We start from the raw sequence: 15,700 nt of genomic DNA, 5'->3' as shown, positions 1-15,700 counted from the left end.
GAGAGCACTTTACCAACTGGCTACCTCCCCAGGTTTTAAAGCTTTCATGTTGATAAGCATGTAGGCTTCTAAGACCTTTTGAAACAAGTTCTGCTTCTCTGGCTTCTGAGAGAGTATCCCACAGAGGCTTGCTCTTTCTTCCACTGTGTATCCCTAAACCATCTTTGAACTTTAATATTCCTGTTCAAGCCGCATACTGTCCCAGCTGTCCCACTCAGGGATCATCTCTAGACTACATTAAGACACGGCTCCTGACCTGGAGGTGATGCCCCATGGACGAATGAAATGACCCATTGGTCCCCAGTTGTGACGGAGGGGGCCTGTCTCAGAATGGGAGCAGAAAGGACTTTACAGGATTTGTGTCTTCCTCGAGGCGGATACTGAGGGTCCCTAGCCCTGCCTCCTCCAGGTAAAGGGAGACCTGGAGCTTTTGGAGTGTTCTGGCCCTCTGCTAAGTGGAAAGTGTGACACCCAGAAGGAAAAGAGGCCTGAGGACTTTAGTAGGCAAGCTTATGCCCCTTTCCAAGGTCACATGTCCTGAGCCCAGTGATGCAGCACCTCTCCCTCCTGAAATTTCTCGCCCTCATCCCACATCTCCTCCCTCACGGCTCAATACCTAGTGTGGATCCAGACTTGTAGAAGGCTAAGATGCCCTCCCCCCCTTTTCTACTGCTGCACTATTGAATTGCAGCCCCTCCCGCAGGCTGTATCTGAGTAAGCGCTGGCTCTGTTCTAGTGATGGTCATTTACAAACTGAGGAGGCTGTCGTCGCCGGATGAGGAACGGTGGTAGTAGTAGTTGTAGGTGCAAGCTTGTGGTGGGAATGGGGGTGGGGGTTCAAGACCACATTCTCCCCAGGCTTGGCCTCAAACTCAAATAGCATGGGTTTGCCTTCTACTATCTTGCATCCTCTCTACCTCCATTGTGGGCCCTCCTCCCTCATTCAGCTGACCAAAAATCCTTGTTCTTCCCCAGAATCAGATTTTAATCCCAACGAGCCTCCTTTCCAAATGTGGCTGGTCGTTTGGAGTAGAAAGGTTGCTGGATGAAAAGAAAGCATGGTTGCTGTTGGTCTTTTTTGTTGTTTGGATTTTGGGTTTTGTTATTTTGTTTTGGGGGTTTGTTTTTGCTTTGTGGTATCATCGAATCTTGGAGTCCATCTCTGGATCACCACTGCTGGATGTAATTAGTTGACTAGGAAAAAGGAGAGACAGGAAGCAAAACGAGTTAATTGTTTCTGGGTGTGCTGCTTTCAGAATACTGTGTTAAGCCTCTGAGACCAGAAGAATCGAAGTGAAAAAACAGAACAGCTGCTCCTCCACCTAAAGCCTCAGAGAAACTGCACAGGTGCCCTCGCTTTGGTAGCTGTACCGGACTCCTGCCATTTTAAATTCTGATTAGGAGTTAGGGGCTGGCAGTCTGGCCTGATGGCTCTAAGCCTGTAATCTCAGCTGCTGGGGAACCTGAAGTGGAAGTTGACAAGTTCAAGGCTTGCCTGGGGTACAGAGTGACTTCACAGTGAGCCTGGGAAAGTTAACAAGATCCTGCCACAGAATGAAAGACTAGGAAAGCTGGAGAGATGGCCCAGCAGTAAGAGTGCCTGCTGAGGCCTGGTGGTGGTAGCATACACCTTTAATTTCAGCACTAGGGGAGTAGAGGCAGGTGGATCTCTGAGTTCAAGGCCAGTCTGGTCTACAGAATGAGTTCCAGAACAGCCAGGGCTACATAGAGAAACCCCGTCTTGAAGAAAGAAAAAAAAAATGCTTGCTGATTTTGCAGAGAACCAAAGTTCTGTTTCCAGCACCCACATAAGATAGCTCACAACCATCTGTAACTCCAGCTCCAGGGAATCCATTGCTAGCTTTTGGCCTCTTCAGATACCCACACCATATATAAGCACATGTAAGTATCCACTTTTTTTAAGTTAAAAAAAAAAAGTACAAGGAGGGTGGAGTAGGCGGGGACGCTAGCTCAGATATAGAGCTCTTGACTAGCCATGCATAAGGCCCTAGGTTCAATCCCCAGTACCACAAAAAAAAAAACTTCAAAACAAAACCCAGAAGTGACTGGAATGATTCCAGTCCTCTCCCTGGACTCCTTGCTAAGGAATCCTCCTTGACCTCCACAGGCACACAAGGACCTGCACTCAGTCACTCAGCCAGAGCCCCTTTGCCTCTCTCACCGTGAATCGGGAATATTTAGAAGAGCTACACTGGCTTTCGTTCCTCAGACCTGATAAGACAAAGCACGAGTCACTCATCCAGCAGTTGCTAAGGAGGCCCGGTGGGTTGGGAGTAGGCGCTTTCTGGGGCTATTAGGGCACAGACTGAACCTACTCTGAAGAACCTCGGCTATTGTGTAGTTCCCTGTTCCAGACTTCAAGGGCTCATCCCCACCTTCTCTGCCATACCCTAGAAAAGAGGCTGCCGCTGCCTTCCCAGTCGCTCTATTGAGAAAGCTCCTTTGCTGCCCTAGATTGGAGCAAATCCATCCAGAGGGAGGAGAGGCCACTTGGGCTGTTAGAGGCCAACGGTGCTGAGAAGGGGTTGGACGGGCCAGGGGCCAATAGAACTTCGCAGCTACAGTGCTGGAAGGGGCTCAAGGGGTCGCTCCGCTCCCCACCTCCCCTCCCAGGCGGCACACTCACCCACTCACCGTAACCCGGAAGGATTGGAGGTCCACGCCCACTACAGGATTTCTGACCATCTTGTTGGGTCCCTGCTGGTCTAGTCTGGGGTCTTTGCCTTTGGGTGTTGCTCTGGAGGCTACCTTTGCAGGTGATCTGAATGGAAGTGTCTTGCTCCGTTTGTGACTTTAGCCCAGGTGTTGGCGGTGGCGGTGGCGGTGGCAGTGGCTGTGGCTGTGGCTGTTGTGGCTGTGGCTGTGGCTGTGGCCGTGCAGGTGGTAGCCCTTTTGAATCCTGATGCGGAATACATGTTTTCTCAAAATGCTGTTTCTTCTCTTCCAGTTTTTTTATTTCCTGGCAAGAAAACCCCAGCAAATGACATCCTCTCCCCTCACCCAGTCAGTCACTCATCTGCGAGACAAACTGAGTGGTGGAGAAAGGGAATACAAGAGAGGAGCTTAGTCTGTCCTTATCCCCTGGAGTTAGAGGCTGGAGGTAGGGCCTAGGCTGTTTGCATTCTCCGCAGCCAAGGCATGGCTCTGAATGGCTGTGCTCCCTTGCTCAGTTCGTGTCCCAGAAGTGGTCCTATCTTCTAGGCACAGACCGACCGAACCTACGCTGAAGAGTCTCCACCAGGAAGCCATTCTGTGGGTCCCAGTTCCAGATTTTACAGGGCTCAAATCTGGTCTACAACATCCCCACCTTCTCTGCCACAACTCTAGAAAAAAGGTTGACGTGTGGGGTGTGGTGGCACACCCCTTTAATCCCAGCACCCTAGGAAGCACATCAGTCGGGGACAGGGTACACAGAGAAACCTGTCTTGAAAAAAAACAAAAAGAAAAGAAAAAAGGCCAATCGACGCTTTCCCAGTCACTCTAGTCAGAAGCTTCAGTACCTGCCCACAGGCCCCTGTCGACCACGTTGAAACTCGGCACTGAGTAGGTCCTGGGGCTGGAGAAATGGCTTCAGAGGGCATATACTACTCTTGCAGAGTTCCCACCACCCACACCAGCAGTTCACAGCTGCCTGTAACTCCAGCTCCAGGGTTTATTAAATATATTAAGGCAGGTCGTGGTGGTATATATGGTGGCACATACTTGTCGTTCCAGAACTTGGGAAGTGGAGGCAGGAGGATTGCCACAAGCTAGAGGCCATCACCCCATGAGTGCTGAGACTCAAACCTGGGTCCCTCTGGGAGAGTAGCCAGTGTTCTCTCCAGCCCGTTTTTATTATCTTTGGTTATGTGTGTGTGTGAGGAGGAGAGGGGTATGCGAGTGTGAGTTTCAGTGCCTGTGGAGCTGGACATGCATCCTGGAGCAGGAACTTGGGTCTTCTGGAAGAGCAGTGCATGCACTCTTCACCACTTCATCATCTCTCCAGCCACAAGGACAATGAATTGTTTTTTTTTTCTCTCTCTCTCTTTTTTGTTTTGTTTTTTTTGAGACAGGGTTTCTCTGTGTAGCCTTGGCTGTCCTGGACTCACTTTGTAAACCAGGCTTGCCTCCAACTCACAGGGATCCGCCTGCCTCTGCGTCCCAAGTGCTGGGATTAAAGGCATGTGCCACCAACACCCAGCTGGATACTGGATTTTTATTAAAAGCATTTGCACTCAGGGCCTAGAAAGATGGCTCAGCAATGAAAAGTGTTTGCTGTCCTTCGAGAGGACCCACATGAAGTTTCCAGCACATCAGGCAGCTCACAAACACTTATAACTCTAGCTTCAAGGGATTTGATACCTTCATTCGACCCCCTAAGGGCACAAACACACACGAAATAAATCTGGGGAATGGCTCAGTGGTTAAGAGCACTGGCTACTATTCTATGGGACCTGGGTTCAATTCCCAGCACCATTTGACAGTGCATAACTGTAATGGCAGTGTTGGGAACCAAAACCCTCTCCTGGCCTCCAGTGGCACCAGGCACATGCATTGTGCACAGACATACGTGCAAGCAAAGCCCCTACATACAAAAATCTTACATGTATATCCATAAGCAGGTGTGGTGGAATAACTTTAATCCCAGTCCTCCAGCAGAGGCAGGTGGATCTCAATGAGTTGAAGTCCAGTCTGGTCTACATAGTAAACTCTAGGTTAACTAGGGCTACATGGTGAAACTCAAAAAAAAAAAAAAATCTAAGATAGATAGATAGATAGATAGATAGATAGATAGATATATTGATATATTGGAGTCAGGAAATTTGGTTACTAGGGTAGCCTGGTCTATACAGGGCTGTTTCCTGCCAAAAAAAAAAAAAAAAAAAAAACCAAAGTACAGTTGAAAAAGATTCACACAAGCCAGGGGTGGTGTGACACACCCCTTTGATCCCAGCACTCGGGGAGGCAGAGGCAGGCAGATCACTGTGAGTTCAAGGCCAGCCTGGTCTACAAAGCGAGTCTAGCACAGCCAGGGCTACACAGAGAAACCCTGTCTCAAAAAACCAAGGGGGGGGAAGCTTCACACAAACTATATGAAAAATACTTAGAATTTTTTTTCTTACTATGTGAACTGATGCTCTAATTTTATTCCTAAATTAAACTTATATTAACATCAGCTTCTCGCTCTGAGCCACATCAGAAGAATTCAGTGGCACACAGGCTCGGGGCTATAATATCCGGCAGCACAGGTTTTAGGCCATGAAAAACACACTACTTTCAGCTAGGCACTAGGAGGCTGAGGTTAGAGGATCTTTTGAGCCCAAAAGTTCACAGTCAACCCAGGCAACAGAGTGAGACCTCATCTCTTCGAACAGATACCCTCTTGGCCATAATCTCCCTCTCCACCAGCCTACAGCAGGATGACTGAGTTAGCTGGCCTCCTACCCAAGCAAACAGCATTCACAAGCCAGCAGTCCACTTCCTAGGGAGTCTGTCACAAGTCCCCATTCACTCATGCCCCACCTCGGACCCTGAAGGCTCAAGCTCAGCTCATGAACTTACCTGTTCTTGTTGCTGCTCTATCAGCTTCTTCCTCCGTTCCAAAGCCATCTGCCGACGCCGAGCTTCCCAGTGGTAGGCACTCCCCATGATGGTGTGGTGATAGAAAGCCTCAGCAGGATGTGAGGGCAGGAAGAGCCCTAGATGCCACTGCCCGGAGGCCTCTTTTGCGTCCCACCCCAGCCCCACCACATGGCCTATTACCCTGACTGGATCACCTCACAATGTGGCCACTGTCAGGGCAACTGAGCAACTCCCCCTGAAGTATTGGAGGTTGAGATCATTCTTCCCAAGGCTCATGGGAGCACTTGTAAGTCCTTTCAGAGTCCTGAGGAGAAAAGAGATACAATCCCTCCTCAGCCTGGGGTCTCAGTGGACCCTGGAGACAATAAAACTTGGGCATTTGAGTCTCTGGAGAGACTTGCCAAGAAGCTTCCAGCAGTAGCACCTGACCCTCTGCTGGCCCTTCCCTCCTCACAAGCTGTCTGGAGTTACCTTTCCCTCACTCTTCCATCTCTCCTATCTCACTGTCCTTCCAGTAACGGTTAGCATTGAGTTGAGATGAAAGAAAATGTAAACCCTGACCGAGCTTCGCTGTGGAGGGGCAAGAATGGAGTAGCCTGTCAATCGAGCTGTTTGTAGTGGGACCACCTTGATGGAAATTTAATCCTGGTTGTGTCACCTACTGAGCTGAGGGAACTTGAGCAGGCCACTCAGTGTCCCAGAGCCTGCCCTGTAAAGGATGCTGGTGTTGGCCTACTTTTTAAAAACTTTTATTTACATTTTTTTATATCTCTCCCCACTCCACCCCAATCCCTTCCAACACCCCAATCCCTTCCAACACTAGGTAGGAGAAAGGGTTAGTAGGAGGGGGGGCACAGTTCTGTAAGTTGCTTCCTGCTGGTTAGGGTCGTGGGGTTCATTGGAGCCAGCCCTTGTTCCAGGAGACCTCCAACTTCTTGTCTCACTGCATTAATAGCAATAGGAGCTGCAGCAGCCTTGTTCTTTCTCAGAGCTCTCCACTCTCTGGGCCCTGGCATTTATTCTCTCTCCAGAGAATAAATGGGGCAAAGAGCCCCTCTCAGAGCCTGCACGAGGGAGGGAAATAGTTTGCTGCTGTGGACTATCTGAATCAGTCCCACATCCCACACCTGGGATTAAAACAAAAACATGTTCATATCCAAAGCATGTCCCACCTTCAAAGTGGGACACTAAGCTATAAAAAGAGGGAAGAGCTGTTCCAGCTCCGATGTGTGAAAGGAGGGATGCTTTGTCTTGCTGGATCTTTTCCTTTCAGTAAAACGGTGACATCTCCTTCTCTCAGCACTCGGAATCCCAGCACTTGGGAGGCAGATCTCTGAGTTCAAGGCCAGCCTGATCTACAGAGTGAAACTGTCTCAAAAAGAGAGAGGGAGAGAGAGAGAGGCTATAATAGAGGGAAATGTGACTGATGCTTTGCCTGCTAGTCAAGTTACAACTGGTCTGTATTCTGGCGCTCCTTTTTACCTTAGGTTTAGGATAAGTTCTTACCTTAGGTTTTAGGATAAGCTGCCAGAGTGGCCTTGAACTTGAGACCCTCGTGCCCTCAGCCTCCCAAGTAGTTGAATTAAAAGTCTGTGGCACTAAACCCAATCTTGGACATTCATCTTTACATCATGTTTATCTTTGTAGAAACTGACTCTAAAAGAGTGGAGCATGACGGCTCATGTGCATAATCCCAGAATTTGAGGAGCTAAGGCAAGAGGAACGCTACAAATTCTAAGCCAGCCTGAGCTATAGAGTTACAGACCAGCTACAGGGTAAGATCCTGTTCTCAAAAGGAAGCCACAACATATGTATGGAAAACAGGAAGAGGGAGAGGCTCCTCCTCCGTCTCTCTTCCTTAAAGGACAAAACAGGAAATGAGTTATTTTTTTGCACTTTCTCATCTCTCACTTTCATCTTTATCTCCTCAGCCCCTACACCACTGACTTGGAAGGAACAGACATCTAAAATGAGAATCGTAAGATAAAGGAGACGGGACAGTGCATCTGACTGCCTGAATTCGGGGAAATGTTTCTAAATTTCTGAGCCCCAGTGCTTGTTTGGTTTGGTTTTGAGTTTTCGAGACAGGTTTCTCTGTGTATTCCTGGCTGTCCTGGACTCACTTTGTAGACCAGGCTGGCCTCGAACTCACAGAGATGCACCTGCGTCTGCCTCCCAGAGTACTAGGATGATAGGTGTGCACCTGGCTCAAAAAAAAACACAAAACATTTTCAATAAAATGAAAGAGCTGGCTAACTAAAGTAGATTTTTGGGGGTGGGCTAGGCTCAGGCACTGTACCTCAGCCAGTGAAGTAGAGAGCAATTGAGGAAGACCACTGATGGCAATCTCTGGCCTTCACATGGCTGTGTACAACATATGTTGCCCTCACACACACACAGAGACAGAATCAATATCAAGCACAAGCTGCAGTAAATGCAGACTTTTATTATTACACTATTGTATGGTGTCTAAGCCAACGTGGACTGTTAGAAACTGCATTATCTTATGAACCTAAGAGGAAGGAGGAAGAAAACCCAAGACTGATGCTCTTGTATAAATGAATGATGCTTTCTCCTGGCATAAACCATATCATGCATCCTGGTGTCTGGGATGTAAAGTGGGTGAAATCGGGTACCATCACAGTGCAGCCTGAAGGGCCTAGAGCATTTCCATGCTGCCCCCATTCTGACGCCTCCTTTCTGCCGGGAGCCCCCTGCCCCAAAAAACCTGCATTGGCCCATAAAGGTAAAAAAAAAAAAAAAAACCCTGCTGCATTGTTGGAATAGCCTTGAGGTGACCCACTTTCCATCTCATTGCTCAGCTACCACAGAAGCTGAGTCTTGAGCTGATCCACTTCCCTTCCCATGTGCCCTCTCCACGCTATCGCTTGTGCCAACATCCTGAACAGGCTTGGTACTCAAGGACAGGCCCATCCATTTAAAGAATAACTAACTTCTTTCCTAATTGTATCCTAACATCTGTTCATAGTTTTTTTTAAAGGAGCTCCTTTAAAAGCAGCTGTGGCGGAGGCTAGAGAGATGGCCTCAGAGGTTAAGAGCACTGGCTGCCCTTCCAGAGGTCCTGAGTTCAATTCCCGTGGCGGCTCACAACCATTGTTGGTCTGATGCATGTTACTAGCTCTCAAGATCTGGGTACAACTATCTGTGTTGTGTAAACCTACCTGATTGGCTAATTAAATGGCCTATGCCTAAACCTGGGCAGGGCAGAATGGGGTAGGCATGGCTAAGGTTCCCTGGGCTTGGAGAGGATAGAATCATGGGGCGGACAAACAAATGGGAAGAGAGGAGGAAGGAGGACACCACAATGGGTTAGCATGGAGAAGAAAAAACCACATGAGCTGGGAGAAAAGACTCCAATGACGGCCTGAAAAGGCCCAGATGAAGAATATATAAGCAAGTACCACGGGATTTATGTATGGAAGGTAGACCAGATGTAAATAAGGCCATTATAAGTCTAACTGGTGCCTGTATCTTATTGTTTGTGATAGTGGGTTAAATAATACCACCACGATCATCTTAGGGCTAATAATAAACTTTGTACAGTCCAACACTTAATTTTTTATTTATGACAACCATCTATAATGAGATCTGGTGCCCTCTTCTGGCGTGAAGGTGTACATGCAGACAGAACATTGTCTACATAATAAATAAATCTTAAAGAGAGAGAAAAAAAAAAGAAAAAGAAACTGTGTCTGGCTGTGTCCCTAGCCAGCTAGAAGCACTCCACGTGGTGAATAAAGTTGCTGCCTGGTTTAATTTGACTTTGGCGGTCCTGTCCTTATTATTTGCACAACCTCTAGACCCAACACAAGCCACCCACCTTCCCTAGTGGCTCTTGACAGGAAACCTGGGCTTCCAGCCTCTCTGTCTGCAAGAGTGAGAGGAGAAAATGGAGCCTGTTGGCTTCTTCAGAGAAACAAAAACAAAAATCCTCTGTTGTGTAGCTATTTCCTCCAGAATGAAGAAGCATCATCTCTTCAGGGAAAAAGAAGGCTCATGCAACTCACAGAAAATTACAAAACACACAAGAAAATTACAAGATTCTGGAGGCTTCTTTAGGTCCTGTATAGCAATAAACAGCTTATTTTGTTTTTTGTTTTTTGTTTTTTTTTTAATTCAGCTATGTGGGGGCTGGGAAGATGGCTCAGCAAAATGTTTGATATGCAAGAATGGGGACCTGAATTCAGACCCTCATCACCTTGGTGTGGCTGTGCATGTTTGTAATCTCAGTGCTGTGGAGACAGGTGGATTGTTCAGGCTCAGTGGCCAGCAAGCCTAGCCTACTTGGTGAGTTCCAGACTGTTAGGCCCAGCATGAGCCTAATTTTTAGAAGCAACGAAGAGAACTCAGGAGACCAGATCTCATCGTTGCAAAATCACAAGAGGTTTATTTGAACCATTGTGTAATGGGGTCACCCCTGCTGGTCAGCAAAGAGTGACACTGGGAGACAAAGGCCTTGGGTTTTTAAAAAACAAAGCCTGGGAATTTTGAAGTTGCAGTCTTGGCAATTTAGGATTGGATGAGGAAGCTATAAAGTAAGATAATTGGTTAGTCTTAGGTGCTCAAGCTTGGCCAGTCCTGCCAAGTGTGGATGCAGCTGCAATTGAAGGTGGGGGTGGTTAGCTCATCCTTGAAGATCAGGGCTTCGGGCTTTTGGCTGGAGGTCAGGAGCTACTCAGAAGAAGGATTGAGGCCGTCTGGGTTGGTTGCTAAGAAACACTATTTCGAAGACAAGGGTCTGGTCATTCTTTTTGCTGAGTGAAGTTCATTGCTTGCTCGCATATATATATATATATATATATATATATATATATATATATATATCTGTCCTCACAGATAGGGTCACATTTCTCCAGTCTCTGGAAAGGTACTAAGAGGCTTTAGCTTAACCTGGACCTAAAACTCAAAACTATAGGCTTTAGAAGACATATAGGTTACAAAGTTAGTTTAATCCTTTCAAGACCAGTGAGAGACTTTAAAAAACAACAGTAGCCAGGCAGTGGTGGTGCACACCTTTAATCCCAGCGCTCGGAAGGCAGAGACAGGCAGATCTCTGAGTTTGAGACCAGCCTGCTCTACAGAGTGAGTTCCAGGTCAGTCAGAGCTACACATAGAGACCCTGTCTGGAAACCCTTCCCCCCAAAAAAAGAAAAAAGATGGGCTGGAGAGATGGCTCAGAGGTTAAGAACACTAGCTTCTTTTCCAAAGGTCCTGAGTTCAACTCCCAGCAACCACATGGCGGCTCACAACCATCGATAATGAGATCTGGCGCCCTCTGCTGGCCTGCAGGTGTACATGCAGATAGAGCATTGTATACATAATAAATAAATAAATAAATATTTAAAAAAAAAAGAAAAAAGATAAAGCTGATATAGAAATATTAAATATTTTTTAAAAACCTTTGAAAGAGGGCTGGAGAGACGGCTCAGAGGTTAAGAACACTGGCTGTTCTGCCAAAGGTCCTGAGTTCAATTCCCAGCAACCATATGGTGGCTTATAACCATCTATAGTTCGATCTGGTGCCTTCTTCTGGTACACAGGCACACATGAAGGCAGAATGCTGCATAAATAAGAAATATATTTTTTTTAAAAATCTTTGAAAGAATACATTTTTAAGACAATAATGCATTTTTCCTAAAACCTCTTAGGTTTTATAGGTGATATAGGTTTCTTAGGTGATATAGGTGACTACAGTCTGGTCTTAAGCACTGTGGGAAAGGAAGAGGAAATAGGACAAAGGGTCTCCTCAGGGCCAGAGATTTAGACAAACAGTGTTTGGGGATTTGAACTTCAGTCCTCCTGCTTGCATGTTAAGTGCTTTATCCATGGAGTCACCTTCCGCGCTCAGTTTCTGAGCCTTCTGTGTTGTCCTGAGCCCAGCAGTCTCTAAGCATGTCAAGAACAGCTAGGATCTGCTGAGAACAAATTTTTAGCCCAGGCGGGCAACACTCTAGGGTTCAGAACCAAGGACAGCTCCTCCTGCGTCCGTGCTAGCAGTGAGGTTAGAAACTGGACGCTTGCAGAGGGCAGAGCCCTGGAACAATCCTAGACCGCACAGTCTGGCCTCCGAGGTTTGCGTGAGAAGAAACCTAAAAAGCCAAAAATGGTTCAGCCCAGAGTACACAGCAATTCAGTTGAGGTGGGGCTTCAAATCTACTTCCTTGAACCTCTTCAAGGCTCTCAGACACCTGGTCTCCAGGACACAATGGCACAGCCAGAGCTTGAATAAAGGCCTCCCAAAGGAAAACTGATGTTCGTGGGAATGAAAAGGAGAAATAGGTGTCTGTCCTTTAATTTTTTTAAATTTATTTTATGTTTATGGTTGGTTTGCCTGCATATATGTCTGTGTGCATGTACAGTTTCCATGGGCGCAGTGCCCATGGAAACCAGAAGGCAGTGGATCTCCTTGGAACTGGAGTTACAGACGGTTGTGAGCTGCCTTGTGGACCTTAACAGTTGAAACACCTCTTCAGCCCCACACGACACACTCTTCCTTAACCACTGAGCCATCTCTTCAGTCCCCAAGACTTTTAAAGATTACAAAGGCACAAGTGCGAGTGCTGAGAAGCAAGAGCAGGTGGGGCAGCCTGGAGGCAGCTGGAGATTTGAAGAGGTCATCTCGACTGAGGAGCAGTGCAGAAACGGCTCTTCAGAAGGCTGAGAGGGTGTGTACTCAGATCGAGCTGGCACGGAAGGGTTTGGGACCATCAGAAGGCGGGTAGAGACGGACGTAGGTGACAATGCAGACAGGCCGATATGCCTCGCGGACACAGCTCTTACCGAACCCAGAAGAAAACTCCCGGGTTCTGTAGCGGGAGGCAAAGGGAGCTCACTCTCTGGTCTAGACTCAGAATTAGGATTCAAGGTCTGGTCCTGGGGCTTCCTGCAAGGCAGAACTGGGGCCATGCGGAGGTGAAAGGTCTTAGGGTCTAATGGGGCTTGGCGCAGGAAAGGATATGAGCACATGCCTATAATTCCAGCGTCTGGAAGGTCAAGGGCAGGAGAATCTTAGGTTTGAAGCCAGGCAGGGCTATGTTCAGAAATCCTGCCTATAAATTAACTACTTAATTAACTAAGTGTCATGAAGTCTGGGCTTTTCTTGTGTGTTTTGTGTGTCAACCATGTTGTCTTCGAGAAAGGCTGGAAGGCTGGCCTCCAAGAGGCCCATCGAATCTTCCGCTCTGGCCTTCAGCCGCAGCAAGAGAGGAAGTTTCCAGCGTCTCCGGCCGGGAGGCTCCTCCTGGGTGGAGTCGGCTCGCGGCGGCCACGCCCCTCCGCGACTGGGCGGAGCATGCAAATTAGCCGGAGAGCGTGCTTCTGCGGGAGGAGGAGAGAAGCGAGGGTCCCGCACGCGCGGGAAGTTTCTCCTGGGAGCAGAGCGGCTGAAGAAATTTGTACCAGAGTCCAGTACTGATCACGAGAGCGATGAGGGGCACAGGGGGGAGACAGCGTCTCGATGACGCTCACCACAAGTCAAAGCGGGAGGCTAAGATGATGGCATCGGCTCTGGGGCTTGCGTCTGGCATCGCTTCTCGGCCTTTTGGCTAAGATCAAGTGTAGTATCTGTTCTTATCAGTTTAATATCTGATACGTCCTCTATCCGAGGACAATATATTAAATGGATTTTTGGAGCTGGGAGTTGGAATAGGAGCTTGCTCCGTCCACTCCACGCATCGACCTGGTATTGCAGTACCTCCAGGAACGGTGCACCCCCTCGGGGGACTCATGATACCGGTCTAAAACAGAGCTCGTGCATTTCCAGTTTGCGGCATTCCTTTTTACTCTATTGTTCCTGTCCTGCTTGTCTGGTCCTTTGTCTTGCTCAGCTACCTGTGTTATTCTATCCCTAATTGTTTTCTTTTACTTACTGATCCTACTTTCCACTGCACACCGTCCTGGTAAGCTTTTTCTTAGACCGGCTGTGGTTTGCCTTAATGTGTGAAACTCGAGTAAGTGAAGGGGTCCTCTTTCACCGGACCCATATCCACAGTTATCAAGAGCTTTTTGATTTCAGAGTTTCCTTTTGCTTCGACTTTAGGAAGAAGGGACATTTACTGAAACACAATATTGGGGCATCTCAGAAAGGGTTGCTTCTGGAAGGGTCACAGACACCCCTGAAGCAAAGGAGTGTGCCTTGGTTACCCTCAAAGATGGCGAGCAGAACCCCATCCAGGTCATGCTTATGCTGGACACCTTGCCTTCCAGGCCCATCTGCCATTTCTACCTTTTTAAAGCTTGGACAGTTTGCACAGTTCAAACCAGCACATTTCCAGGAGAGTGATGACGTCACAGAACCAGGGTTCCAGAAGGCTGGAGTGGCCGAGAACGCGTCGTGCCTTCTCGAGATGGGGCCGCCGGAGAGTGCTTGGTGAGGAAGAGGAGGCTCCTGCCACTTTTCCACCTTGTCCTGTAGATCCTCCCAGAAGGCCCTGGGCTGGCTGGGAGCTAGGACCAGAGAGGTAGGCTTGGAAGCTGGATGGGCCACGTACTGGGACCACTGTCACCCCAAGAGCACCCTTAGGGACCTAAAAGGTCAAACCAGACCCTCCAGCTTCCCTTTCTAAGAAGCCAATCTTTGGGAGACATCCTGAGTCAAAAGTTGGGAGGGCCACATGACATCAATCAATGTGCTAAATAGCTATTAGCCATTTACCTAAAAATCTTAGTTCATCTGGGTTCTCTATATTCCAGCTTAAATACTAGAGTGGGGTAGTGAGACCAACCAAAGAATGTTGGGAGCGCAGGCTGTGTGGCAAAGACAGAACCAGACCAGGCAGGGACCAAGACCACCAGAGAAGCCATCTTGTATGTTGTGGTGTGTGTGTGTGTATGTGTGTGTGTGTAGGGGCACCTGGCCTTAGTCCTCGTACCTCGAGCCCTCTTTAAGGGGAAATATAACCATGTGATAAGACCAGCCCCATGTGCTCTCACAGACTGAGCATTTTGAAAGGACACAACCCAGTCATTGCACAGATGATCCCCTCTGTTTGGCTTCATTTCCTCATGATGAGACCCAGGCTGCCCATCCTTGGCCAGAATACCTCATAAGAGTTAAGTGGTGCTGGGCAACGGTGGCCCATGCACTTGGGAGACAAGCAGGAGGATCTCCGTGAGTTCGAGGTCAGCCTCGTGTACAGGGTGAGTTCTCTGTGAAGCCAGGGCTACATAGAGAAATTCTGTCTCAGAAAACCAAAAGAGCAAAACAATTTTAAAATAGATAATGGTAATAATTGCAGAACTCTGTGAACACACCTAATACCTATTGGATTTTATACTTTATTTTCAAATTTATTTTCATTAATTGAGACAGGGTCTCGGGGTGTGGCCCAGGCTTCCCTTGAACTTGTGGTGATCCTCCTGCCTCTGCTTCTCAAGTGCTGGGATTACTGGTATGTGCCACTATGCCCAGCCTGGACTTTATACCTTAAGTGAGTTAGTTGTATGAAATATTAATTATATATTGTACATCGTATCTCAATAAAGCCATAAAGAAAAACACTGTTGCAAACTTGGCCCTTGTGCCCTTTGAGCTGGTTCTTGTGTCCCTTCGACATTCCCAGCCCATATCTTGAACATTTCTTTTACTTTCTGGTAGAAGGTAATTCAGAATTATGTCATACCCCTTCTTTGCTCTAGGTCCCTTTGGGTTTTTTTCTTTTCTGGGGGGAGGAAAGTTAGTATGGTTTGAAACAGGGTCCCTCTGTGTAGTCCTAAATGTCTTCCCTATACACACCAGGTTTTCCTGGACTCACTTTGTAGACCAGGCTGGCCTCAAACTCACAGAGATCTTCCTGCCTCTGCTTCCCCTAGTGCTGGCATCACAGGCGTGCTGCACGGAGCCTGGTTTAAAAAAATCTCGTTAAGAGCCAGGCACAATGGCTCACGTCTGTAATCCCAGCACTCTGGGAGGCAGGGGCAGGCAGGCAGATCTCTGAGTTCAAGGCCAGCCTGGGCTACAAAGTGAGTCCAAGACAGCCAAGGCTATACAGAGAAACCCAGTCTTGAAAAAACAAACAAAAAAATCTTGTTAATGGAACTTAGCATCCAGTAGTTTTAGCTGTCTGTAAAATTCATAGAGATGCGTGTTGTGTCCCCT

At 47.8% G+C, this 15,700-nt stretch overlaps 1 protein-coding gene and 1 non-coding gene across 2 annotated transcripts; one reads left to right on the top strand and one right to left on the bottom strand.

Annotated features, from left to right (window-relative positions):
* Positions 1 to 746: 746 nt before the first annotated feature.
* On the bottom strand, positions 747 to 5,649 carry Ccdc200 (coiled-coil domain containing 200). The gene is made up of 3 exons (XM_060388316.1): positions 5,563 to 5,649; positions 2,656 to 2,980; positions 747 to 811 (listed from the first exon to the last, which is right to left on the bottom strand). Exons 1-3 carry the CDS (start codon positions 5,647 to 5,649, stop codon positions 747 to 749), a joined length of 477 nt encoding a protein of 158 aa, XP_060244299.1.
* Positions 5,650 to 13,128: 7,479 nt separating this feature from the next.
* Positions 13,129 to 13,319, top strand: LOC132655697 (U2 spliceosomal RNA). Its single transcript, XR_009593482.1, has one exon. It is a non-coding gene; the product is annotated as a U2 spliceosomal RNA (small nuclear RNA).
* The last annotated feature ends 2,381 nt before the right edge of the window (positions 13,320 to 15,700 follow it).

The sequence above is a fragment of the Meriones unguiculatus genome, chromosome 7, assembly GCF_030254825.1.
Source record: "Meriones unguiculatus strain TT.TT164.6M chromosome 7, Bangor_MerUng_6.1, whole genome shotgun sequence".
Classification (NCBI taxonomy): domain Eukaryota; kingdom Metazoa; phylum Chordata; class Mammalia; order Rodentia; family Muridae; genus Meriones; species Meriones unguiculatus.
Note: the sequence above shows the minus strand (reverse complement) of the source record. Positions and strands in the feature narration are given on the sequence as shown.